The sequence below is a fragment of the Cupressus sempervirens genome, chromosome 9 (genome assembly GCF_028749045.1).
Source record: "Cupressus sempervirens isolate cs-2001-9-10 chromosome 9, ASM2874904v1, whole genome shotgun sequence".
Lineage (NCBI taxonomy): Eukaryota > Viridiplantae > Streptophyta > Pinopsida > Cupressales > Cupressaceae > Cupressus > Cupressus sempervirens.
This window is the reverse complement of record NC_143126.1, coordinates 366,934,024-366,962,019: the sequence shown is the minus strand read 5'-3', so window position 1 is coordinate 366,962,019 and position 27,996 is coordinate 366,934,024. Positions and strand designations below refer to the sequence as shown.

The window sequence follows — 27,996 nt, the reverse complement described above, 5'->3', positions numbered from 1 at the left end:
TGTATGCGTTTGGGCTCAAAACAAGCGCTTTTATGGTGCAAAATACCCCAAAACAGGTTTTTGGAGTGTGATTACATATGTGGACAATATGGAAATGGATGGTATACATCTACTTATAATCAAAACGCAATAATTCATTATAAGTAGATGCTATATGATCCATTTCCATACATTTTCATAAGATAATTGTGCTGGACATTCCCAATAAGTGAGAAAATATGCAATATTTGAATACCATAATATACTGATAAAAATTCTTTAGTTAGATCTTCAGGGGTTCTCCTTGGGTTTTTTCTCATATAAGCTGACACAAGCTTTTACCACAAACCATTTTTGTGGGCCTGATTTTGTTGTCCTACTCTTGAGTCTTAACAACCCAGTTGCCTCTCTTTGTTCCAAACTCTTGTTGTGTCAAGATGGATTTGATAGTTGTATCAGGAACAAGAGCAATAACATGAGAGTTCAGGATGTAGAACCTGAAATACTTTACTGCCTTTACGACTGCAAAAGCATTCTTCGCCATCAACGAGTACTTCATCTCGTGTGACTTGAGTGGGCAACTCATGTATGCAATAAGAGATTAAATTCCTTCAACATTCTAATGCATTAGAATAGTTGACATCGTGTGTTTAGAAGCATAGCTATACATGAAGTCCTTAGCGCAATCTGGACAGATTAATATGGGTACATGAGCTATTGCTTCTGATCTCCTTGAAAGTGGCCTTCCCTTCTGCACTCCATGGAAAAGCCACATACCCTTTCATCATATTTGAGATGTGACGTGTCTTCTCAGCAAAATATGGGACAAACCTCTGCAAGAAATTCACCTTTCCAAAGAAACAGTGAACATCAATTTTACTGGTTGGCAATGAAAGACTTTGAATAGATTTGAGCTGTTTTGAATCAATCTCTATTCCCTCTTTAGACAATGTGTCTAAGAATTCTCCTTATGTAACCCCAAAAATTGACTGCTTACGATTAAGAAAAATTCTGTGTCGACGACACCTCTCCAATTCCTGATGCGAATGATACATATGATCTTGCCTTTGTTTGGAGAAAACACTGAGATCTTCAACAATGAATTCATCCTTGATATCCCAAAATGCGAAGTCCATTGCTTGCTGAAATGTGGCACATGCGTTGATCAATCAAAGGGCATTTTGTTATAAGAAAATGTACCCCATGGAGTGTTAAATGCAATCTTGTATTGATCATCTTCTCGAACTTAAATTTGATTGTAACCGGAGAAACCATCAAGCATAGACAACATCTGAGATCTAGTGATAGACTGTTAACACGATCCATGATTGGCAAAGAGTAATTATCTTTCAATGATGCTTGATTCAAATTACAAAAACGCACACAAATCCAAATCTTGCATTCTCTTTCCTTAGTGGAATAAAGTCAGCTACCCAGGCAGAATGCTTAATTGGAAAGATAATTCTAGCATTTAACATCTTCTAAGTTTTTGACAGAATGGTGCCTGAAATCTTTGGATTGTATTGTCGCTTCTTTTGCCTAAAAGGCATAGCATTGGACTCAAGGGGGATGTCGTGCTGCAAAACCTTATGACCGAAAAACTTTAGATCATCATATGAATATGCCAACAAAACATCCATGTACTCATCCAAAAGATCGATGAATTGATTTTTTTTTCAGATGTGCAACACTTGCCAATATTCACAAATCTTGGGTCAGTATCTGATCCTTAGTTATCCTTCTAAAACTCCACAGTAGAACTTGACCTAGCTTCTTGCTAATGCTTGACATAACGGTCATGTTTATCAAATAACCATTCTAGAGAAGCTAAACCACAAGGATATTATTTCGTTTGAGCTGAATGATGTCAGCCCTCATGTCAAGATCCTTTTTTCAAATGACCTCTCTAGGAGGCCAGTTGCTACCTTCAAAGTACAATTCATCAAAGTTTTCTCATGTCCAAAAAAATGATAACTTGATGATCATCATTGAAAGCTTGCCAATGATAGGAGTGATTAGTGCAAATTTTATATCTTTACAATTACAAATAGGATGGACACCAGAGTTGCCGGAAACTCCTCTGTCCCTCCTTGGGCACGCGTATCCCTGTATCCGATTTGGAAACGTATCCAATACTTCTCAGATACACATCGAATATTGTACCCATGTCTGCCTAATAAAATTGATTATTGAACCATACCAAATACTATGGGATTTGTTTTTTTGGTAAGATTTGACATAGATCTTCCCTTTAATGTAAAATAAAAAACTATATTAAAGCTGTTTTTTTTAAACAAATAGTATAAACAAAACCCTCACCGAATGAAAAAGACAAATAAAATGTTTTTTTATTTCAACAACCCATTTTTGGGTTATCTTCTAATGCAACTCTACTATGTTTACATATTGTAAAGCGTTAATTTAACTTATAAATATATATGTAGCATTTATTTGTCAATATTACTTTTGAAATTAACTTTGAAAACTATGTTAAATATATGTATATGTGTTATTTATTAATGTCGTGTCCAGCCATATCCATATTGGGGGTCTTAAAAAATGGCCGTATCCGTACCCAATACCGTATCTGTATTTGTATCCGTATCCCTATCCATGCAACTTTGATGGACACATAAGAAGTGTAAAGTAAATCATTCTGCAACCCTGGTGTATGTGGGGATAACCCTTTCAGGATAAAAAGATCCAAGCTCCAAAGCAGCTCAATCTATTTTTCAGTAATCTAGACACAATTATAATACACTTGCAAAGAAAATCTTATAGGAGTATATAACCAACCAGGGATCTGGAGTAATATCAACAACATTTCAATCTGTACAAACCCACTATGAATACTTCTGTCTTGAGCAGCCTATAAATAGAAGTATGTGAAACTACCAATTTGTAATTGCAAAACCATTAGCTAAAACCACTCAAAAAGTGGCGTTCAAACTATAAAACCAGCAACTTTAAAAAATGATGTATTCTTCTACCTGTTAGAATCATATTGTAATCCACTCATCAACATGGGCATTCCTTTTGGCTTCATTATATCCTTTCTAAAATGTCTTATGATGTGTCACAACACACATCTTAAGTTGGTCAAGAAGTGTAACTCCATTTTATAACTTGTTTGTCCGATATGTTTTCACATTTCCATGCAAGTCCCCTACATTTGAACTATATAACTTTTGATCTTGAAGCTTGTTGTGGGCCTTCTCTTTCTTTATGTTGTAGAGCTAAAAAAGATTGACATGATAGGCATTCTCGGAAGCGATGTTGAATAAACCAAAGAAATGTGAATCGGAATCGCATCGGAATCGGCAAGGCCGAATCGAATCGTGAATCGGCAATGGATCGGCAATGAATCGGCAAATTTGAAAAAACCCTTTAAATTTAAAGATTTTAACAATTTAAAACTTATTTCATGCACCCTTTATTGAATATAACTTAAGCACACTATAACATCATCAAATAGAAGTTAAAACTTAACATACATAAACATGAAACATAAAATCCATCACATACGTAACTATGTTATCTAAGATTCTAAAATGTAAATTGTAGGCTAGCTGAAGTAAATAGAAATCAAATGATCATAATGATTTAAATCATAGAATGTATGTAAGATGATCCATAAGACATCAAATCATAAATTTATGTAAGAATCTAAGATGAAGATCCATGAAAGTTTGAAACTTTGAAACATATGTCTATCAATGATTCAGTATCAATATCTGTAAACAAAATATAAAAACAAGGCTCCAGCTCAAGCCTCAGGCTCATAGTCATCATCATCCTCAACATCATCCTCAAGCTCGGCTACAGCCTCAGCCTCAGCCTCTGAGTATCCAGTCTGCCTAGTAGCAAGGCGTCTAATGTAGGTCCTAGAGGATTGTCGAGCCATATCTCCCGCATATAAGATGGGCTCACGAATATAGCTAGGGCCTGTGTCTGTGCGTGCACGTGTGCGTCTACCAATGCCTGAAGAACGTGCTCTAGCTGCCTCAGCCTCTATATCCACCTGGTCAATCCACGCACGGTCTTCCTCAGTGAAGACTGGATCTACAACCTCTGTGAGCCACTCTGATTCTGGATCAATCTCCTCCAGAATGATCAGAGAGGAGTCAGTGCCCAAAATCTGGCTGATCCTAAGACGGAGGTTGTAATGAACGAAGACAAGATCATTCAACCTCTGCACTGTCAACCTGTTTCTCCTCTTCGAGTGGATGTGCTCGAACATGGACCAACTGCGCTCACATCCAGAAGCGCTGCTTGGCTGATTCAGAATACGAATGGCAATTTTTTGAAGTTTTGGGGTTGTGGCCCCAAACATTTGCCACCATCTATCTGAAATAAGGGAAAATAAAAATAATTAGTCTCATTTACAAATTACAAATTACAAGTTAACTCTAAAATTACATAATCAACTTTAAGTTTAGAATCTAGATTCATGAACATTGAATATATTATTTAATTTTTACCTGGTTGTATTGTTTCCCGAGCATCTATGGCTACCCTGCTAGAGAAAAGTGGCCCTTATTTATTATTGAACTTATCAAGCTCAATAATTGCAGCACTGCTATCCTCATCAGTACTCAACCTCTGGATCACTGTATATAATCCGGTGAGAACCTCCTCATCCGCCTTGAAGTCAGGACGGAAACGAAATGCCGAATTCAAAAAGTAAGCTGCTGCATGGATGGGTCTGTGGAGCTGATTCTGCCATCTCCTATCAATGATGTCCCAAATAGGGGCATACTTCTCCTGCACTCCTGCATACTGAGCTCTAATGGCCTCCTTGGCCCTATCCATGCCCTCATATATGTAGCCCATAGAGGGCTTCTCCCCATCAGCAGTTCGTAGGAGAGATACAAGAGGCTCAGTGGCCTACATATAAAGTAAAACAAAAATTTGAGTCAAAACTTAAACATAGAATAATTCAATAATATAAGGTAAAACTAAATCATTAAACAATTAGCATAGTAAACTGTAAAATATTAAATGTTAAATTGCAATAAAATTACCTTAAGTATTTCTCTAGCAGGTTTCCAAAAACCATCATTATCAAATATGCAATCCACCACATCTATCCCTGCAGTGGTCGTAGCATAGGAAGATGAAATCCACTCCCGCCCAACAAACATGCTCCTCAAATCATCCCTTGATGTCAACAAGGACTGCAAGGTGATGAAATTCGAGGCAAACCTCGTGATCCCTGGACGAGCTAACTCTTTGTCTCCTGTGTACTTCCTCATTGTGTTAAGGACAAATGAATGATTATAAATAAACTTACATATGTTTTTTGCCCTTTCCACACATGACTTGACCCACTCAAGTTTGCCAATTTCCTCCAACATGAGGTCAAGGCAGTGTGCTGCACAAGGGGACCAAAATATGGTGGGGTGCCTCTCCATCAAAAGTTTGCCTACAACAATTTTAAGATAATTAGAAATTCAAATTTCAAACATGTTAGAACTTAGGAAACTTAGAAATTCTAAGTTAGAATTAGAAAAAGTTCAAAATTCAAATAAATTTATTTTCAAAACTTAAAAAGTTAAAAGTTTACCTGCAACAACATAACTTGCTCATTATCCGTCACCACTTGCACCACATGTTGTTCCCCCACCTCTGCTATAACTTCCTCAATAACCTCACATAAGTATGTGGCGTTTTTTACATGAGCAGAAGCATCAATGGATTTGAGGAACATGGTATATCCTACAAGTAACAAAACAACGAATTATAATTACTATTAGCAATCAACAAATCAAAATTTGAAATAGTCAATCACGATTCAAAATTATGTATGTAGGAAAGTAGAATGATCAATCACCTCCACAGGATACAAGAAAATTGAGGAGTGTTCTTCCCCTCCTATCTGTCCAACCATCAGTCATGATGGTGCAACCCTTTTCGATCCACTCCTTTCGGTTGTCCTCAAGCTCATGCCTCATATCCTCAACCATTTCCTCCAGGAGGTATGCACTCAACTCAGCCTCAGTTGGGGCTTTAAACCCCGGACCACAAATGGTAACTGCATCTATCATGTTCTGCCAATAAGGAGTCCTGTCACAAATAGATAATGATATTGATTAGAAATTTAGATGTCAAAAACTAAAATCATAAAACAAGTAGATATAATTAAAGTTTTACTTTTACTTTTAACTTTAACTTTGAAGATAACAAAGAAAAAAGAATCAATTACCTGGCTGCAATAAATGGAATGTTGCAAAAGTACCAGAATTTGCAAATCTCTTTTCTGGCAGCATCATGAATCTCCTTGTTCAAACCCATGCCCTCAAGCGTGGGTTGGGAGCCAAGAGTAGTGCGGGGCACAAAGTAACTATCCATTCTGCTTTTCCGCACTCTAGGCCGCAATAGGTTGGTGTTGGACTCTGTCTCAGTATGAGACCGACTACCACTAACACTCACATGAGCACTAGTACTAGGATGAAAAGGAGGCCTAGAAGAACCCTCCCCAACACAACCTACGGATGCGGAAGCTAATGCAGATGCACTTGCAGATGTAGATGCGGTTGCGGATGTGGGAGCACGGGAGCCAATACCTCTTAACCCTTCAAGTTGCATTTTCTTAGTCAACTTGTCTTGTTCAATTTTTTCTAATGCCACTAAACAAGAGCGTTTTGCCTCAACGGTTTGTTGAGTGCAAACTGTGACATCATGGCCAGGTATGCCAGCAATGTGGTATTTCAATCTATAGATACCTCCTGAATTTATTTTTTCTTTGCAAAATATACATTTTGTTTGATATTTGGTTCTCCTAGGAAACTCTTCATTATATTTCCAGCATTCATCTTTTTTACCCATTGTGGAAATTGGAAAATGAAAGCAAAGGGCTGCTGCAATAAAAAAATTCATGTAAAAAATCAAAGTTTGCAACTAATAAACAAAAACTACAAAACAACAAACCCTAGTTTGCAATTTAGTAAAACTAAAAATAAAAAACATTCAAGATTTGCAAATAAACACTAAAAAAATTTAACAAAAAATGCATACTACACTAACATGCAAAAAAAAAACCAACACTTACCTCTTGCAAATGAGTTGAGTGTTGATATTGACTCCTTAATGCTCCCAATGCAATTTATGGCCTCCCCAAATGGACTTCTGATCTCTTTGGTGCTCTTCCTTCTTGCCGGTTGGAAACCTATGGATTCTCTTTTCTCTTCTTCTCTCTCACTCTTCCTCTCTTCTACTCATACTAAGCAAATAGAAGGCTCTTTAGGGTTATAACAAAGAGGAAAGTCAACTTAGAAAGCAAATAAAACATGTGTTTTTTTTTTAAAATTGAACTTTCTATCCTTGCTGCCGCGGCCGATTTCTGGAGATTCACGATGGCGATTTTGGCGATTTTTGCCATGAATCGCTGATTTTGGCGATTCAGGCGATTCACAAGAAAAAATCGCCACCAGCGATTTCCGATTCCAAAAAAATCGGGAGCCATGAATCTTATCGTGATTTCGGCGATTTCGGCGATTTCATGGCGATTTTTGGAACTATGGAATAAACCAATTGTTTTTTTTTTTCCCATAAACAAAGTCTATAGGTCAAAGTTTGATCATTTTTATGTTTCGTATACCAAAAACTACATTCTTAATAAAGTTAACATTAGGAGCAAGGTTGGAATACCTTCCCTAACATTCGTCACTCGCTGGACACCTTGCAAGAGAAAAGGGAGTATCAACAGATGCTAAAAAAATAAGAACTATATCTGCTGAAAAATACACATCTCAACTCAGAAACTCAAGAACAAATACCTTCGATAAAATTAATGAGAAGAACACATACAAGAAGTGGGTACAATAATAGCTTTTCCTCTACTGCTCTGAAGCCTCTACAAACTATGAAAAGTTGAATATCTCTGATTGTCAAATCAATTCTTTTTCCATAACACATACTCTTCATCCCTATTTATAGTTATTGGAGATTTGGGAGTATTCCCCTAGGCCCTATGATAAAACATGGAAGCTGGAAGTGAAAAGGATGATGGGTTTTGTTTTAGTTGAGTTTTCCAACACCTAGAGGTCATTTCTACAGGTAAGCATTCGACCCTGTGGGTTCAACTCCACAAGTGCAGATTCATGCTAAAAAGAGCAGAAATATCCTGCATATTGTGTGAAGTTTCTGTTTCTGATTTCCTGTCTATATTTTCCAAGATCACTTGCTGTTCAAGTTTTTCATTCATCCTCATCCTTAAGGATTAACAATACTTCCTTGATTACCCATGTTTTAATCAAGATAAGGTTTATATCTCCATTGAACTCTAATTAAACTCTTTGAAAACTTGAAATTGGCCTAAAGTTCATACCTAAGGTCATTTTTTGCATGAAACAGCCTCAACTAGAATAAAAGGGTTTGAAATTTATGAGCTTTTTTCAAATTGTCCTGTAGTCAGTGCCTAATTCTTTATCTACATAAAACAGGCTCCACGAAAATAAAAAGAACAAAAAATAAAGAAATTTGTATTTTTATTCATATTACTTATTAGACATTGGCAATATTTTACTGCAGACTTGATGGTCTTCCTTAATATCATCAATTTTTCACTAGTCATTTTGGGTCATGATGCTGAGTTGGTCAGGAGTAGATGGTGTTCTCTTTGGCTTGTGAGTCATTGCAAGCTTCACCTTGATTTGTTTCATAGCCCAATGTAGCCTTAATTGGAGCCACGGAAAATTATGCAGCGTAACACGAGGACGCGTCCCCCCACCAAAACCGGGGCGCACCCGAGACGGGGGGAGGCATCTCAGCATCTCAGGCGGCCCCACCTCTGCCGGAGATGGCGAGACGTCTCTGTGTCCCTTGTGGGTGTGGGGGGATGCTGGGATCTCTCCCGCGGGAACAAGATGGGGGATGTGGGGCCCATTCCTTCCTCCTCCTTTGTTCAAAAGCCTTTTTATTCTTCATTTTTATTCACATTTGCATTTCTATATCTGAAGACTGATATATATTATAAATAAAAATTATATAATTTGACTCTCTTTCATTTGCTGATGCTCAATTTTCATTGTTTGTCATTTGATCATGAATTGTGATGTTCCAGTTCAGAACTTCAATGCAATGTTCAATGTTTAAGTTTTTTACATCTTCATATCTTATATTGTATAATTGTGGTACATCTTTTCATAACTAGCATTTTAAGAACCATATGTATAGTTTATACACACCTGCTCCCCTGCCAACCCCTCCCCCAGTCCCCCACCACTGTCCCCAAATCAAGGCCCCTCTATCCCCCCATCTCGGAAACTTGTCCCCTCGTCCCACCATCCCCCTGTCCTGCAGGGCGGTGTAACTATGAAATTATGTTAGTTTGAAAGTGGATGAGTCTTGCCAGGTGGCATTCACATTTTACTGATTCTTTATGAGAAAATTACAAAGATCTGTTGGTAAACTTTAAAGTCACCCTCTTTGCAAAAATTGGCTTCTTTATTTATGTAGCCGTTTGGCTTGTACTTATAAACTTGTACTGTTATTTGCAGTCAAAATCAGCTGACAGCCTCAGATATTGCTCGAAAAGCGTTTCTTCATAGTGTATGTTGATGGATAAACTTAAATTGCTTGTTTGAGTGAAGGTGTCCTGTTGGATTAAGCCTTCGCAAGAACTTTTTTCAATTCATGCAAAATTATTTTCTAGAAACTGTACAGTACATTATGTTCTCTTAGTTAAGCTCAAAAAAAAATGTTGTGCTTCTGTCATATGCAGCATTTGATTGGGGGACATGCGAAAACTGGGCCAATATTATCCTTGCCACTTCTTAGTATCGCAGATAAAAACCACCCACTTAGGGACATTCCTGTATGCCAGGTACTTCATTGCAGCGCTAAACCTCTCAGTAAGATTTTTACATGGTAAGTTGAATGCTTTTGGCATTGAGAATAATTTATTCATTGTTCTTTACAGCCATTCCACTTAGATCTGAATTTTTTCAACAAGGGGCATCGAACTTTGCACTATCCAGTCAGGGCATTTTTTATGGATGGATGCAACCTCATGGCTTATAACCTATCCACAGCAGAGTACAATATTTATAAGAAACTTTCTTCAACGGTAATGCTAGCATGGATGCTTGAGATTTCTCATAATAGGGAAAGACAATGATAGGAAAGTGAATGCTTGGATTCAAGCTGTTTGTATCAGTCAATGTTTGGCTGTTTTATTAATGTAACTTTCTGACCTTAAATCTTAGCCTTCTTTAGTTCATTTCTGATCTGCAGGCTGTTGGTGGAACTGAATGGAATCCAAAGCGCATCTTATATAGTGCTAAACAGCATCTTTTTGTTGTTTTCTTTGAAGTTCGTGGTGGACCTAATGAGGTGGTTCTATATAAGGACCTTATAGATTTGCAATCAGTTGGTGAAAGAGTGAATACTACTGCAGGTCTGTATCTTACACTTGTGAAGTGTTAGCATTTTAAGTGACTCTTTTATTCTAATCTTTTAATGTGCTGCATTTTAATTTTGATTGAAGTTGTGGAACTTGCATTTCATACAGGTTGTGATGGTGCTTTGATCGGCCCTATGGAAAATCAATATGCTATTCTTGATGATGATCAGACTAGCCTTACCTTGCATTTCCTGGATATGGGAATCAAGGATCCTATGGTGGGAGATGTGAATGGGAGAGGAGAAAATAATGGAGCAATAGACGCTAATTCATTTTCTGAACCTAATAATGTCAAGGATCGAGCACCATTGCATTTTTTGTTTGAAAATAACGTTGATCGGATATTTTCTACACCTTTAGGTGAGCTGTAGTAATGTCTAATTTAACATGATAACCAAGGAAGGCTGTTCCTGTGATAGTAACGATTAGTTATGATGTATTGCAGAGTCAACGATTTTGTATGTTTGTTCTGGAAGCCATGCTGCATTTTCCAAGCTATTCCCAGACACTTACCGACTTTCTAAAGACAATGGTCTATATCTTTCTACCAGTCCAGAACCAGGAAAGCATATTAAGCTTAAACCCAATGAGACAGTAATCCAGGTGAATATATATATGAAATCATCTGATTGAGTTTGTATTATTAGAAAATTTTCAAACTTACTGAGGGAGTGTGCATGGAAACTTGACTATGGTTCTAGTTTATTGAATAATTTTCTTATCTTTATTTCTGGGGAACCACACATCTTAAATAAATAGGATAGATAGGAAAGTTAGCAATTAGTCTCTCCTTATAAACATTCAAAGAGCTGGCTTTCTTGTATTTGCACCTTTTGGTAAAAGTGATGGAACTGAGTAGTTGGATTATTTCTTTATCCCCACAGGGAAGAAATTGAAATCCATTCTATTAGATCGGCTGCCAAAGCATATATGATGTTACAAATGGCCAAATAATGCCCGTGATGAAAAGGACATCCAGATATTGTAGAAACATAGTAGGGCAAAAACGTCTGTAGTATCTAAATTTTATAGCTAATTATTAAGCACTAAGAAAAACAAAGAGGACCAATTCCTAAACTGGTTAAACCCTTAGCCACTAGAAATGAGTACAAGTAGCTCTGTGAGGGAAGGGTAACTCAAGAACGAGCTGAAGAACACAAAGTAGGAGATCATGACATGAAGTCAACACTGCCACACGTCTGTAGCAAGTGTTGGGCTAGAAGAACCAAAAACATTGTCATTGTTATAAATTACATCTCATGTTCGCAGGAGATTTCCTGCAAAATAAAATAATTTTAACACATTCAAAATTATAAGATAACCAAATTAAAAGAGGGTCTACAAGGTATAAATCATACTTGCAGCAAGTTACAATCTTCATTCAAAGAAACAACTGGTATGTTCATAGCTGTAGTTTTGTTGTATTTCTCCCATTAAACTTACCCCAATTTTCAGCATCAGATGTAATTGAAGGGCATTTTTACAATCCGCAAACATTACAGGGTTGGAAAATCAGTGAAAAATTCATGACTACATGTGATGAAAGTTAAGATCCAGTTCCTTGTTGCAGTGCTTCTTAGTATATTCAAAATTAAATTGTGTATAAATGATGGGATTGCATGGTTGCTATTTTGATAAATTAATACTCCAGAGGTCCTGTTTATCTGGATACTTGAAAACAAAATACTATTGATGCAATAGGCTTTGAACCTGCCTTGATGCTTAAAAAGCCGACTTTAGTTAGTGCTTTTGAAGCTAATAAATAATGGATTTTCTCTCTCAGGTTCAGTGGCTGGAAACTCGAACAGGACAAGTAGCAGGTATCTTAACAACAAGAAGAATAATGATTACCACTGTAAATCTGGAGATTATAGCATGCAGTTCGACTACCTTTGATAAGGGCTTTCCTTCAATATCCTGAAGTGATTGCATTCATGAAAGCAACGTTTTAATTTCTTCATTGTAATATTGACATCACGTGCTTGCTTGAAAGACAGTTATTTGGTACTAATTTACATTACATTGCTTGAAAACAATCCTTAACATCTTCCTACTTTAGATCTTTATTGTGGGTTGGTCCTGCACTTCTTTTTTCCACTGCAACAGCAGTTGGGATTCTTGGATGGGATGGGATAGCACGATCCATTATTACAATCAACACACCATATGCAGGTGAGTGCTCTTGAGCAGTGAGTTATCCTGGGTTGTGATTTCTTGTTTAATTTATGATATTTTTAATCATTTATTTGATTAAATTTGTTGCCATAGGTATTTTCTTTTTGAAATTACATTTATGTCTGGATATTTTCTTAAAATCACACTTTTCATTTGTACAGCACTTGTGGGTGCATTGAATGACCGTGTACTGCTGGCATGTGCAATGGAGGCAAATCCTCGACAGAAACAAACAGTGGAGATTAAAACTTGCCTTGTAGGACTTCTTGAACCTCTTCTGATTGGATGGGCTACAATGCAACAAAAGTTTGAGCCAAAGCTTGATCTTTCTGAAATTTTGTACCAGCTGACATCCAGGTTAGATAAACAATCTTTCTCCCATGGAAAACATGGGATTGAATAGAATTTATGGTACCTACATTTAGTAACTGTGTAAATAATCTGTGTAGTTGTTGGTCTTAGTGTTCATTCTAGCTTTTCAATTGTTACTTACATGACTGTCTTTTGCTCCAGATTAAATGTTAGTCCTTTATGATATGCTGCATTTTTTTCCTTTTTGCATGGAAAGTTCATATCTATGCACCTTTCATATACTTGGTTTTTTCATTTGTTCAAAGTATATGCCATGCATCTTTGAAAGAAGTATTATTTTAAGTTTATGATTTTTCATGTTATTTTGTTGAAGATTTGACAGTCTTAGACTTACTCCAAGATCGGTTGATGTCCTTGCAAATGGTCCTCCTGTTTGTGGAGACCTTGCTCTGGCCTTGGCACAATCTGGTCCCCAGTTCACGCAGGTAGCATGCCTAAATGAAATTGTTTTAGCAGGAAGTCGTTTTATTTTGACAGCATATAAAAAAAATTATCCTTATTCGTGTGCTACATGTTTCTGAAACACAGGTTCTGCGCTGCAACTATGCAGTTAAAGCACACTGTTTTATGATGGCTCTATCTATATTAAAGGATGAATTCTTGCGTTCAAGGGATTACCCAGAGTGTCCTCCAACTTCTCGTCTGTTCCAGCGTTTTCGGCAACTGGGACAAGCATGTATCAAGTAGGTTTGGATTCTGTACTTCCATAATGCCAGAAATATTTTGGTCATTAATATATCTAGTTTTGGGTAAAAATCAGCCTCATATTGGTTTATTTGTTCCATGGTATAATTAGTTGTAATTAACGTCATTGAAAGTGCAGATATGGACAGTTTGACAGTGCAAAGGAGACATTTGAAGTTGTCTCTGATTATGAGAGCATGCTTGACTTATTCATTTGTCATCTAAACCCAAGTTCCTTGCGACGTATTGCCCAGAAGTTGGAAGAAACTGATGCAGAGTCTGAGCTGAGGCGTCAGTGTGAAAGAATCTTGAGAGTTCGCTCCAGTGGATGGACACAAGGAATTTTTGCAAATTTTGCAGCAGAAAGTATGGTTCCAAAAGGTCCAGAGTGGGGAGGAGGTAACTGGGAGATCAAGACTCCTCCTGAGTCAAAGAATATACCACAATGGGAACTTTCTGGAGAAGTGATGCCATACATGAGGACGTCTGCTGGGCCCATTCCGTCTATTATTGCTGATAATATTGGAGTGTACTTAGGAACAGCAAAGGGTAGAGGCACTGTCATTGATGTCAAAGATGACAGTTTACGAGAGACATTTATAGCAGGTATGAATAATGAAAGAAAGTCTGAGGACTCAAATCTGGTTTTATTTAATTCGGAACCAAGTCAGTCAAGCAGATCTGATGAAGCAAGCATTAAACGAACTTCTGCAAGTGGTTCATATAGCCTCTCAAAGGCCTTTGAAGGAGACACTGCTAAAGATGAGCAAACTAAAGCTGCAGAAGAGTTTAAGAAATCTCTATATGGAGCTGATGACAGTAGCAGTGAGGAGGATGATGGACTACCAAGAAAAAAAACAATACGCTTTAAAATTCAAGACAAACCTATCACAGGAACTGTTGATGTCAACAAAGTTAAGGAGGCTACCAAGCAGTTTAAGCTTGGGGATGCTTTGCCACCCTCAGGAAGTAGGACGAGATCATCTTCTGGAGGATCTCAAGATCTTTCTACTGTTTTAGCCCCACCTTTGATATCAGGGCCTCAAAATGGGACATCAACTGGAGCAATGTCAGAACCACCACCGATGATGATGGGCATGGGAGTTTCGGCTGGACCAATCCCAGAGGACTTCTTTCAGAACACAATATCGTCCTTTCAAGCTGCAGCATCTTTACCCTCTGTTGCTGCATACCATCAGTCTCAAAATCAAATGTTTCATGGTACACCCAGCCATAGAGTGCCTCCTAATAATCAAGGGCTGCCTGTTGACGTTGGTCTTCCCGGGGGTGGTGTACCTCCTCAAATTCTAGAGTCTACTAGCATGAGTTCTAGTTTATACATGGCTGATACACCTCTGCAATTTGTGGGCCTTCCTGACGGTGGTGTACCCCCAGTGTCAACCTCATCAGCACCTTCTAATCTTGGTAATATTGAAGTCTCTGTCTTAGAACTTGCAAGTAAGAATACTGCCAAAAACCAAGTATCTGGTCCAGGAGCAGGTGTCAACAAAACTCCTGTTCATCCTGGCTCACCACCCATAGTTGTACGGCCAGGCCAGGTAAAGTGCTTTAGAAAATCTTTTGAGATGTCAGTATGTCTTGGTCAACAGTTTATGATTAATGCTTTTTTTAACTCTTTGACACTCTGTAACTGGTCTGCTTATTTATCTTCACATTCCTGGGCATATCTGGCTTGTCAGAATTCTCATGATTTCATTATCCCATTTTTTTGGCATTTATACTTGATTGATGAAAAAGAGAAACTTCACCTTCCATTCTTTCAGGTGCCTCGTGGAGCTGCAGCATCGAAGTGCTTTAAGGCTGGGGTTGCTCATCTCGAACAGAACCAACTTTCAGATGCCATGTCCTGTCTGGATGAGGCTTTCCTAGCATTGGCAAAAGATCAGTCGCTTGGGCGTGATATTAAGGCTCAAGCTGCTATTTGTGCACAGTACAAGATTGCGGTTTCGATACTTCAGGTAATGCACCAAAAGTTGGTATCACTAATCAAATCTATTCATACAGTAAATGTAACATCTCTTCAGAAATGTTTGTAACATAGATTACTGGAGTGTGCAGGAAATTACTCGTCTACAACGGGTTCAAGGGCCTAATACCGTCAGCGCAAAGGAGGAAATGGCCAGACTTTCTCGCCATCTTGGTACTTTACCTCTTCTTGCTAAGCACCGAATAAGTTGCATTCGAACTGCTATAAAAAGGAACATGGATGTGCAGAACTATGCATTTGCAAAATCCATGCTTGACCTTCTCCTCTCAAAGGCCCCTCCCAACAAACAGGATGAGCTTAAAAGCTTAATTAGTGTATGCATGCAAAGGGGTCTTACTGACAAATCCATTGATCCAGCAGAAGATGCATCACAATTTTGTGCAGCAACTCTTGGTCGCTTGCCTACTATAGGGTATGATGCTTGTGATTTATGTGGTGCCAAATTCTCCGCACTTTCATCACCAGGCTGTATAATATGTGGCATGGGTAGTATCAAGAGGTCCGATGCAGTCTCAGGTCCTGTCCCCTCACCATTTGGTTAAGAGGCGGAAACAATGGACCATGTTTTGATGAGTGAGTTATAATAGCCTTGTCTAATGCATAATTTCCAGGTGAGGAACTCTATTTAGTCTATGGGAATGGGTACATTGATCAGTAAAAATGCTATTGCAATTAACCTGCCATGTGACAAGCCAGTGGCATATGCAGTTATTGAGGTAGATTGTGATTGGAAGAAGGTGAAAATATGATCTGAAACTGAGTTTTAAAGGCTTGCATATCTTAACCTTCGTCTTTGTAATATTACAATATTCTGTAATGCTCTTTTGTGCATAAACTTTTTGAGGTTTCTATGTCTCTTATTAGAGAAAGACGGGGTGGTCCAATCAGGAAATATCTTGGGTAAAGTGGATTCTGTCAATACATTGATAAGGATGTTTTGAATTTGTTTATAAGCATTGTAGTCCTGGACTATACTAGTTAATAGTAGAGTTTAATTTTTTAGGCAGGGAATACTAGAGCTACAAATTCAAAAGATCATTGTTGTTAATAGGTTAGACCAGCTTCCTTGTGAGTCAAGTGTCCAGACAGCAACTGGAAAGCAGATATGAGAGCTAAGCTTATCAGAGAGATTTATTGTGTTAGCAGAACTAGTTGGAATTGTAGTGCAGGAGATTTGTTGAAGCACTCCCCAGAAGACTCTGGGAGAATTAGCTGTTGACAGTTTGGAGAAGTTAGCAGCATTTCTGAAGGAAGATTGCTGCTCCAAGTCAGGTTGCAACTCTCAGAAACATTTAGGCTGCCACTGTCATAGAAGGATTACTGAAATGTTAAAGTTGAAGCTAATATATTTAGGTTATCATCACTTTGAACTCTGTTTGCCACTTTCACAAAGCATTCAAAGGCTCCAATGTCTGATTCATATTTTCTATTGCCCAGTTAACTGTTCACATTGACCACCAATATTGGTTCATTACACAGTGCTCAAATAAATGTTTTGACCTATATGTATGCAGAAACACCCTAGTATTGTGGACTGTGGGTACCAATGAAGTTACATACTTCTTGAATCAAAATCTTATTTAACTACTGGGTATACAAGTGAGAACTATTGGTACATACAAAAAAAATTTAGTGGACTTTTTATTAACACGTATTTGAAAATGGTATTGGAACATGGGTGGCATCTGGGTCCTTTCCTGTATACAAAACAAGGCAGAGTTCAAAATTTGACATCTTGGCTGTGAACCCTGATAGGAGCAAAATTTTGCATGGGTACAATAATTTGCCACGTTAATGCATGCATGATCATACCAATATGAGCCTTTGGGTTGAACTACTTTAACAAGTCAAAACATTTGAGAAGCTCTTGGTTCTGTGTTTTTAAATGCTTGTCCTACAAATAACAAAGATAAAATATTTTGTTTTAGACAGTTTTACAAGCATATGTAGGGTAAAGTGTAAAGTACTAAGGGGGTTAAAAATAGATATTATCTTGAAGAGTTCAACCTCAATGTGATCATCGACAAAATTTATACATCGCAACTAGTATTCCATAGAGAGCCAAGTTCTTCTTAATGCTTAATTCAGCAACAATTCTCATCAAGTCCAATGTGAAACATGGAATTGGGAAAGCCCTAAAGATGCATGAAAAGAAAAGAGTCTGTTTTTTGCAATAGAAGGGTAGTGGAATAAAAAACACTTTATTTTAGTGTGACACCTTTCATATCATTAGAGACAAGCATGCCAATCTAATGACATTGTTTGTTGGCGCACTTTATTTTTTAGTGAGGACTCCATTGAGAAGATGGGGATGCTTATATCTCCTTGAATGTCAAAAAGATTGACATGCAAAAGATCAAAGCAATAAGGGTGATTGTGTAACGAATTTTTTTTTTGCCTTTGCATGTAAAAATCTATTTATCTATCTATAAATAGTCTTGTAGATGCTTAAATATTTATCCATCTATCTTTATGTGGACAAGAATATTATATGAGATTTACAATTCCACAAGGCCAAATGCCACCTCAAAATGAGATGTATATTATATCACAACTAAAGATAAAATTGAGTCATTTTCCAAGTGGAACATTAATTCTTTCCTATTCAAATAAATCACTAAAAAAATAGATATTTAAACAATACTATTAAAATGAAACATCTTTTTCAAGCATTTGCTTATTAGACAAACAATTGTAGTAGAGCCCAAAAAGGATGTTGAAATAAATAAATTATATAAGTGAAAAGTCCAAACAACAATTAAGTATAGCCTTAGGACAAACCCTAGTAGATATGAGTAAAGGGAATGAAGATCATAATAGCACTTGATCTCATATAAAATTTATGAAAAGGCTACAAAACATAAATTATCTAGCAAAACATAAAAATATCCCAACTTTATTTTTAGGAAACTTTTGAAAGAATATAACCAAGCAATATCACTATTTAGGTTCTTTTTATTAGAATTGAACTATACATTCGATATGCCTTGCTAGTGAATATAGATGCACAAATTGGAGTGGTGGCATTGACAACATTATTGAAGTAAACATAAGTTTCAAAGCACTAAAACAACAAATGACATTTTGTGGTTCAATTTTAGAACAGCACTTGAAGAATGCTTTCACCTCGAGTGACCCTTCCTCATTTTGGCTAAAGCTTTGCTAGGTGTTGTTTTTTTGGTTTAAAGTTTGATTTTTAGACTAGAACACATATTTCATCCCTTTTGTGTGCTTGGAATCTACTTTGGGTTGAGGGAAAAGGTTGAATGGGTGATGGAACAGTGCATTCCCTAGTGTGCCTCATCATGTGCACCTAGTCCATCTTCACATGGCATTGAGAAATATTCCAGAAAGAAAGGCAAAGGCTCAAGAGTATTAGACATGTATAGTGGACTACATCCACAATTGCGAGCTGATCATTATTGTAGGTGTCCCTAGGAACTAGATGGACCAAAGTTTGGTCAAGTTTGGGTTGGTAGGGGTGTTGACTAAAATGTAGGAGTGGGGCATGGCAAGGTGTCTTGGCTATTGAGGGTGTGAATGTGAGATGTTGCTTATGGATGTTCGGGTGGGGCTTCTTGTGGGTGTGGTGGACATGGTCATGGATGCAAGATTTTGCTATGACCATGGATGGTTCATCATCCTTCCACTTTTTGGTTGCAAGCTTTCTCCAAGTTTTGGTGTCACCTTCATTCCAAATCTTTTGAGGTATAATTTGGTCTCTCTAGTAGCATGTAGGTAGTGTTTGCATCCCTTTTTCGGCATGAATTTTGCCGTGAAAGTTTCTCTATAACTAGGGTTTGGGTGGTGAGATTGTCTACTTCAAAATTTTGTTGTTTGTACACCACTTAGGTTGTTTTTTAGCATTTGGTAGGGTTTGGATGGTAGTTTGTTCGTAACTACTTTTCTGTTTTCTCATACAAGAATATGTTTTCTTTTGATGGACTTTTTTATGCTTTATATATTGTAACTCATTAATAATAAAAGCAAGCAATATGTTGGGAAATTAAATGTTAGTGCTAACATAAGTTAATAACGTTATCACTATTAGAATATTACTATTTAATGGTCATCTTCTTGATAATATGTAAAATGTCTAGATAAGACCACTTCAACGAACTTCAAATTTTGATTAGAAACTTTCTATTACTATATTCTTATAAATGCTTATATTGATTTGTTCGATCATTTGATAATACATCAAATAATTTACCAATTACTTCTTAGTAATATGGTATTAGAGCCTTGAGGATTTTGAAATTACATTTGCAAGGTCACTTTTTTCATCCACTGTAGCTCCTGGTCATGATTTTTTCAATGATGTCAAGCATCAAACCATTTTTTTTTGCGGCTTTTGTGGGCTTTGTTTTTTTACCATGACTTTTGTGGGTTTACAATGCACAATGCTGTCCATTTTGTTGTTTTTGTGCATGCTACTTTTATTAAAACCACAACCTCCATTTTTGTGGCCTCTCTTTTCATCTTGTCATGTTTGCAATCCACAAGAGCCATTTTCTCTCGCATTTTGTGGCTTATTTTTTATTTTTACCGACCCTCATGATCAAAAGCTTTGTGCATCTAGGGCACATGATGATTCACTATTTTGTTTGTGTGTTACTACTGGGTCTACAAAACAATTTTTGGTCATTTCTCTACGAACTTTCATCTTTCTTTGTGTGTTTTAAGCTTTTTTCATCAATGGTTTTTAGGACTTCTAATATGAAGCTCCTTTGCTAAAAATGTTTGCAATCATCCATCATTTTTATAGCTATTTGCAATTTTTTGAAAGTCTTTAAATAAATGGCTAGGGTTTCTTTTGTAATGTTCTATTATGTTTTGTTCTAGTAACGTTTTTAGTTATATGAATAATGGTTGGATATACATTTGAAATATATATTGGTTTATTAGGAAGTTTAATGTATTTAATATTTTAGATAATATCAATTATTTGTAAAGAGGTTTTTAATTAATTCAAAATTGCTAATGTTAAAGGTTTGAAGGGTTAAGAAAGGGGTCTTATATAGACGACTTGATAGTTGTTTAGGGTTGTTGATTTTAATTTCATCATGGATTAAATTAATTATAGTAAATATTTATTTGAATTCTTATCAGTTTAGTTATTAATTGGAATTCAATATAAGTATATTATTAGGTTGTCTCTTAAGGGTAGAATTAAGCATCTAAGGGATTGACCTAGTATCTTACTACAAGTATTTGACATTGAATAAAACCTAATGAAATCCTTGTTATCGATCAAATCAAAGTATATGTAATGCAACATTGTTAAGTTCGTTCTAGTAAATTGTTAATGAGAGTTAACCTATTTGTGTGCTTTAATCGCACTCTTCGACCGATACCCAAATCAATGTGTTAAACTGTAACCCGAAAACTCTAGTAAACTAATCCAAGTAACCTTGAGACTTGAACTCAACGTTTCATAGTCGTCACCTTTCCATAATGAATTCAATGTATGTGGCAAAACATTTTGTTGTAGTTGAGACCCCGCTAAATCCGCAAAATATTAATGACCAAGAAGCCATAAAAAAAGAAATAGAGAAGGGTTCCCCCTTCTTTAGAATGCTCTATAGCAAAAGGCAAGGTCCTGCCACAGACTTTTCCACTGAGATGAGTTTGGCAATAACCCTCCCAAAATCAACAAATCTTCTAACCTAAATTTATCAAAAATTCCAACTTGATTTTGGATAATAGAATTGTCATACCCTATAGCCAAAGGCATACTGAGAATAGCTACCACAATTTTGAGGAAAAATCGACGAACCCTCAAAATTTTACAATGATAAGGATGCTCAAAAATCAACTACAAAATACTGTGACTTGAAGTTTACAAAGCATCGTATGTGAGGATAAAAAAGCAACAATAAATCAACACAATCTTCTGGATAAACAACTGGTCAAAACTCAACATGATTTTTAAGGTGAAAATCAATCAAAACAAAACATAATCCAAGACAAATACCAAAATACAAAACTTCATTTTTCAAAAAAAAAATGGTAAAACCACAGATAAATTTTTGAGGGAAAAATTATAAATCCACCATACAAGTTTTGAGGAAAAATTATAATCCAAATGTATAAACCTTCATGCAGCAAAACACAAGGCTTCGCATGTAAAATGACCCATGTGTTAACATGCAACTCACAAAATGCACATGTGAGAACATGCAACCTTCGAAAATAAAAAAAACTTTTGCTCAAACTAAGAAATCACATGATTAAAACCTTCTATTGGGACTTTAACAAAATTTGAAGTACCATGGGTGAACCCATAGAGACCATCACAAAATAATCATGAATAATTTTAACATAATTCATCACCAAACTTTTGTATTTGATATATTTTTACAAAGATTGAAGCTATGAAAGTTTTCATATTAAGATTTCATCATAACTATAATAAAATTATAACCATAGCTAAGATAACAAATATTGTGAAGCAAATTCATTCTAATAATGCCCATGTAAAATTTGGATTTTGTATAGTTACTGTATGCAAACTCTTTCGAAAGAACAAGATTATTGGAGCAACATGCCTCAAATATGTACTAGCCTCATTTTATTCATACTACACTAGATATTAGTGAAGCAAAGATAAGTTGTTCCAATGACAAATGCTTTGACAAAATATATTTCATCGGTGATGAAGAAAAGATTCCAAAAGGTCATTCAACAGGAAAGACATTCTCCAATATCTATACAACTTGAAATGTCATTAACAATATAACTTTTTTTTTCAATTTCTTTCATAACATAAGAGAAACTCACTAATCTTTGGAAGCAAAAAGAACAAGAGGCCACTTTTTAAAAAGTAAGTAATACAATTATAACTATTATTTTACATAAAGAGGACATTTTAAATCAAGAACAAAGTATAAAATTCTCGTACTTTTTCCATCTCTTTTTCCTAAAACACATCATATACAATCTCAATTTCAAAACATAGAAGCCAAAAATACTAACCACCTTGCTCTTTTCCACCCAACCTTAATGGCATCATTTGTTCTCAAGGATCTTGGCCATACCCTCAAGCAAGAAAAACTCACAGCTCCAATAGATCATGAATGCTATCATATGAGTTCTTTCTTATCAATATACCTTTTTCTTTTAGACTTTTCTCGAAACTACATTTTATTACATAATTCACAGAACAAGAAAGCTAGTACAAGAGGTAAAGGGAAGAAATATTTTAACTTCCTTTATGCTTTCCCTTATCCTCAATCTTCAAAATGCAAGATCGTTGTCCTATCTTCCTCTAGCTTTTTCCATATCTCTCATTTTCAAATTCTCAACAATACTCCATAAAATGGAGAAGTGGGTAATACTCCTTTCTTCTCAAATCCTCTATATAGGAATTTCACCTTAGAAGGCTTGGATAGGGAGATGTGAGTTGTACTCTCCATAAATGTAAGTCACTTCCTCATTTAAGAGAGTAGCATGACCCTAAGTACCTCACCCACCTTCAATTATCATGTCCACTTGGAGATTCATCACTCTCATTATGAAGGGATTTTGAGGGGCCATATCATGTTCAACATGTTATATGTTCCCCACAAGTACCTTTCTCATAGGTGTTGACTATAGGGGCCTATTCAAGCACAAATATTCATGAAATTGACCTCTCAACACTTTTTAAAATCCTAAGGAAGGCAAATTTCAAAATTCAAGCACCATAAGGGCTTACAAACTAACTTTCACTTAAACACTATTGAATGCACCTTATTTTTCCTATTATCAAAATGGTTAATATTTAACTCTTCAAAGGTGTATTTTGCTCAAGGCATAGAAGTTTATCCTTCATCTTAAGGCATACTTACTTTCTTGCAACATAAACACCATTAGAACTAGATCACCATACCAAATCATACTAGTTGCTAGTTGCATTTATATAGTTTTAAATTTATTCTAAAATACATTATTCAATTTACTTCTTAACAACATATAAATTGGATCACAATTTTACAAAACTTACTCCATGTGAATCATATATAGACATGAAGAAATTCACTTAATCACATAACACCAAGTTAACTTCTAATCCCCTCCTAAACATAATTCAATGTAAAAAACTCAATTTTACACCTCAACCAAATCACTAAGATTCACTTTTTCCCAATACCCAAAAATACAACATACATAATTGATAATAGAACCATAATCACTTGAACCTAATTGTCATTTTCAACAGTCGCTTCATATAGAACGGTATTCACCACAAAATAATATCTATTCAAATCAATTAATCATAATGCAATAAAACATGCTAAGATGAGGTGCATAGCCATAAAATCAATCATGTTAGCTAAGTAGGATGTATGCATGATAAATTAAGTAATCAATCATAACATGAAATGCATCACATCTAATGCTATTCATCCCTATCTACATAATGTATCAAGTAATGAGCCTACTGTGCAGAAGCATCAAATGTCTTTGACAGGTTCGTGTGGAGTTTCACACATAAGATTTAAAGGACAAACCTATAAATTAATTTACACTAAAAGAGATGATATTCGTAATGCCCAAAATTTTGTCAACAATTGTGTACATAACATTGATATTAGAATATGATGAAGAAAACGAAAGAAATTTCACTTACCTTTGAAAGGGTCTATGTGTCACATATTTACTATGAGGCTAATGTGGTTGTTAACTGGATGGCTAATGAGGCAGTTAGGAGCGACACATCACACAGATGGCCAAGTGGAGAGGGGATTTCAGCGGCCACTAAAAGTTTAATAGAGATTGAGAGAATCCAGGGGAGGATGGGAAACATAAAGTGTAATTATGGAATTTAATGTTGTCAATCAAACTTTTAAAGTGATGAAAGCTTGGCACGAGCCAAAACAAAGGTATCATAACTGGGGGGCTTTGTGGCACATTTTCTGGGCAATTTTCTCGATGATTGGTAATTGTTATTACAATTTATTTATTGAGGAAAGAGGCGAGTACAATTTTTGTGAGAAAAACCATTGTCCAACTTGTAGTGCTTGGAGAACACAGAGGTTTTGTCCTTCTTTCTGCAACATAATGTTAGGGGAGAGGCATCATAGAGATCCAGAGGGTGAAGCAGAGAAGTGGAAGAGGAGATTGAAGGTGTGGGGGAAGTTGAGGGAAGGTGGAATCTTGAACTTCATTGAAAAACTTCATGGTTGGGATTCCAAGATAACTGACCTTATGGCTAAGTCATGGAAAGATGGGAAAGTGAAGATTGATGGTATTGATTTCCAGGTCAATGAAGGGATCATAGCCAAGGTCATTGATTCTCCTAATCAAGGCATAAAATTCTATAGGCATAAGAAAATATCCCTAAATGCAGTGAAAGACTTTGCAAAGGATGCTAAGGAGATGAAGGATTTAGTGAAGACCGGTGCCTACTATGAACCTGCATAAATTTAAAAACTATGGAGGTTTATCCTAAGGGCAATCATCTCCTACATTACGCTTTTGATAGGATTCGTACCCACCATGTCATATCCTAAATCACTTCAAATATGGAACAAAAATCTCCATCCCCTTCTACCTGTTTTTCTTTGCAAACAAGAGTATCATGTGTTTTAAGAAGAAATTGTACAGTAATCCAGCCTTCCATGAGGGTTTGTTAAAGCTCAAACCCGCAGAAGGGTTGTTGCCCATAAGGCAGAATCTTCTGAGGAAACAAAGAGCTCTTACCTCCCTTCAGACATGGAGGATAGTGTAGCTCTGCATTCGGATGAGGAAGAGGAGCTGGCCAAAATTATGAAGGACATGGGCAAGAAGAACAAAAAGAAGTCTAGTAAAGGAATGGAGAGAAGGATAAAGCAATAGGTCAACTCAGAGGAGGATTACAATGATGAGGAGGGGATGGAAACGAATGAGGAGGACAATGTGAAAGAGGTGGGCACCAGTAAGGCTTAGGTAAGCAGGAAGGATGATAACCCAGTCAAAAGAAGGGGTGTAGAGAAGGAAGTAGAGAAGGCACTTGGTAAGGGTAAGGATATCAATCTCGAAGCTTAGGAAGAGAGAAAAGAGGAAGATGGTTAGCCAAAAACCACTGTTACTCTTGATGTAAAGGGTAGGAAAACTGCATGGAAGAACTTTCATTCTAGCACTGTGAAAATGGGTTTGGTTAGAGAACATATCCACTCGGAGGTTTTGGAGGGAAGGGATGGAAAAATTCAATTGGAGGAGCTCATCGACCTAGCTTTAGTGATTCTAAGCGATAATGCAAGGGAAATGGGGATGAACCTCCTAAACAATACCCGTAATAGTATGTGGGCAATTTTTGGTCCATTAAATGGATTTTCCATGAAATTGAAGAGATTAAGTTTAGGATGCAAGGGCAGGAAAGGATGGAAGGGGGGGGATGGGAGTGTTAAAATTAGCAAGCTAGATGTGAGGGTTTTTGAGATTGAAAAAAGAGTTGAAAGGATGGAGAGCTCTCTCCATAGCTCGGCTAACCAAAGCCTCAACATTATCAAAGGTCTTAATGATAATATCATTCAGTTGCACTTGATGATGGAGGAAAGCAAAAAGGGGAAGGAGGAAAAGGACAAAGGGGAAACCAGGGCTGCTGATGAAGAGGATTCTTTGCAGGTTGAGAGCTCTAGCAAAAGAAGGAGATCAGAAAAGAGGAAGAGGGAAGAGGAGGTATCTCTAGATGATAGTCAATTGAAGATTGATGAGACTGAGACCATGGGATAGTTGGAGCTCAAAAATGTGGAGCTAATCAAAGAAATGGTGCCCTAATCGGTGCTCTTGATTTTTTTGTTTGTACCCTGGGTTTTGGCTATTTTCATTTTGTCTACTCCTGGTGATCGGGTATGGCCTGTTGGTTTTTGATGCTTCAATGCTAGACTTGAACCTATGGTAGTATTTTGACGTTAACTGGTGGGTTTCAGGAAACCCTATAAAAAACCTATCTTACTTAATCAAAAAATAACTTGATGCATAAATATTATATTAATATTAGTGTCAATTCATTTTACTATTAAGCTTAACCTTAATGCTACTACCATTGGTCTGATGTCCTTAACACTATTATACTTATTATATACTAAATCTCTCATTAGTCATCATCATTTCATCTGATAGTGAAATTTAAGATTCCTCTGACCTTTATCAGCAAACATTTGCAAAGTGTATTTTTAACCAAGTAACTCAAAGATATACATATATGTATTCCCATGACCTCAATTATGAATCGTGTTCCTAGTTAATCACAAATCAAGTCCTACTTGGCACAACAATCCCCCTTTTCCTAAAAGAGGTATTTGATAACATGTAAATGTGCATATACTTCCATTATATTACATGATGATAATAAAGTTGTAAAAATAAATTATAATAAAATAGTCCACGCTAGATAACTGAGAGGGGCGGTGAATCAATTATCCTTAGGCCCTTTCAAACATTTTATCATACTTATAATAACTTAAACTTATCAATAAATCCACTCAGTAAACATGTGTTAACTTCATGAATTTATGCTAGTAAATAGGTTTGTGATTCTTGTCGAGCATCAACTTCATTAACCGAATGTAATGTTCCCTTTCTAACATTCATAGCATGATGTTGTCGTTAGCCTATTTCCCCACAGTCCCGTAGGCTAACTAGGACATTAAAGGGGCTTAGAGGCCATTTGGCCTAGACAGTTTCAGTTGCAGGTCTTTCTGAGGGGTTCTGGGGCAACTTTGGGCATACTTACTATTTATAGTAAGTCATCTTGGACATGGCCGGACATTCAGTCATAGTGGTATGTCAATGGTAATTGTTTAAAATTTATTTATCATTGATAAGATTTGTTATGCATTGATAAAGCCATTTTATAAAGTTAAATTTAAATATTTAACTTTATTAATGCATAGACTATAGTTTGTGGGAAATATTTAAATTAAAAGAGTTCCCTTTATTTTTATAACACATTGGAGACATAAGGTACATAAAGGGAGTTATGTTTTATCCCACATTGAGAAAACGAAGGATTGAGCTCTTGTGAGAACACTATAAAAGAAATGGAAGAGCTTTTTTTTTGTATGCTTGGATGAAGATTAATGTTATGTTGTTGGATATTTGATTATCGGGCTTGGAGGACGGAATCCCTCTTTGCTAGCATTCTCTTCGCTATTGGAAGACACAGTCAGGAGGATCAAGGGTGTTTTCACTTCAGGAAATACACTGGGTTTCATTTGGGGCGTTCACATAAAGAAATTTACAAGGGTTTGAGATGCAGATCTGAAGTTAGTTATTGCTATAGTGCCGCATGAACAGTATTTTGCTACAGTCGGCATGAACAATATTTTGATACAGTACGGCGTGAACAGTGTTGGTATCAAGTTTACTTATTTTTCTGGCTGATTAGAAGTTTGGAGGGCTGCCG

At 36.4% G+C, this 27,996-nt stretch overlaps 2 protein-coding genes across 2 annotated transcripts in view; one reads left to right on the top strand and one right to left on the bottom strand.

Moving 5' to 3' along the window:
- The window catches only part of LOC149538821 (uncharacterized), a 196,861-nt gene extending 180,285 nt beyond the window's left edge, over positions 1-16,576 (top strand). Inside the window, exons 11-24 of the mRNA XM_089800146.1 lie at positions 9,480-9,531; positions 9,704-9,805; positions 9,902-10,048; positions 10,216-10,378; positions 10,493-10,744; positions 10,830-10,987; positions 12,168-12,296; positions 12,439-12,556; positions 12,721-12,916; positions 13,245-13,356; positions 13,460-13,614; positions 13,755-15,174; positions 15,400-15,594; positions 15,695-16,576. Of these exons, the coding sequence (XP_089656272.1) occupies positions 9,480-9,531; positions 9,704-9,805; positions 9,902-10,048; positions 10,216-10,378; positions 10,493-10,744; positions 10,830-10,987; positions 12,168-12,296; positions 12,439-12,556; positions 12,721-12,916; positions 13,245-13,356; positions 13,460-13,614; positions 13,755-15,174; positions 15,400-15,594; positions 15,695-16,165 (3,670 nt within the window). The 3' untranslated portion in view covers positions 16,166-16,576. The remainder of the gene's footprint in view (positions 1-9,479; positions 9,532-9,703; positions 9,806-9,901; positions 10,049-10,215; positions 10,379-10,492; positions 10,745-10,829; positions 10,988-12,167; positions 12,297-12,438; positions 12,557-12,720; positions 12,917-13,244; positions 13,357-13,459; positions 13,615-13,754; positions 15,175-15,399; positions 15,595-15,694) is intronic.
- Positions 657-8,425, bottom strand: LOC149538822 (uncharacterized). The gene is made up of 4 exons (XM_089800229.1): positions 6,185-8,425; positions 5,813-6,045; positions 5,546-5,697; positions 657-812 (listed from the first exon to the last, which is right to left on the bottom strand). The coding sequence occupies exons 1-4, from the start codon at positions 6,856-6,858 to the stop codon at positions 657-659; spliced, it is 1,215 nt and encodes a 404-aa protein (XP_089656355.1). The 5' UTR covers positions 6,859-8,425.
- Positions 16,577-27,996: the final 11,420 nt, after the last annotated feature.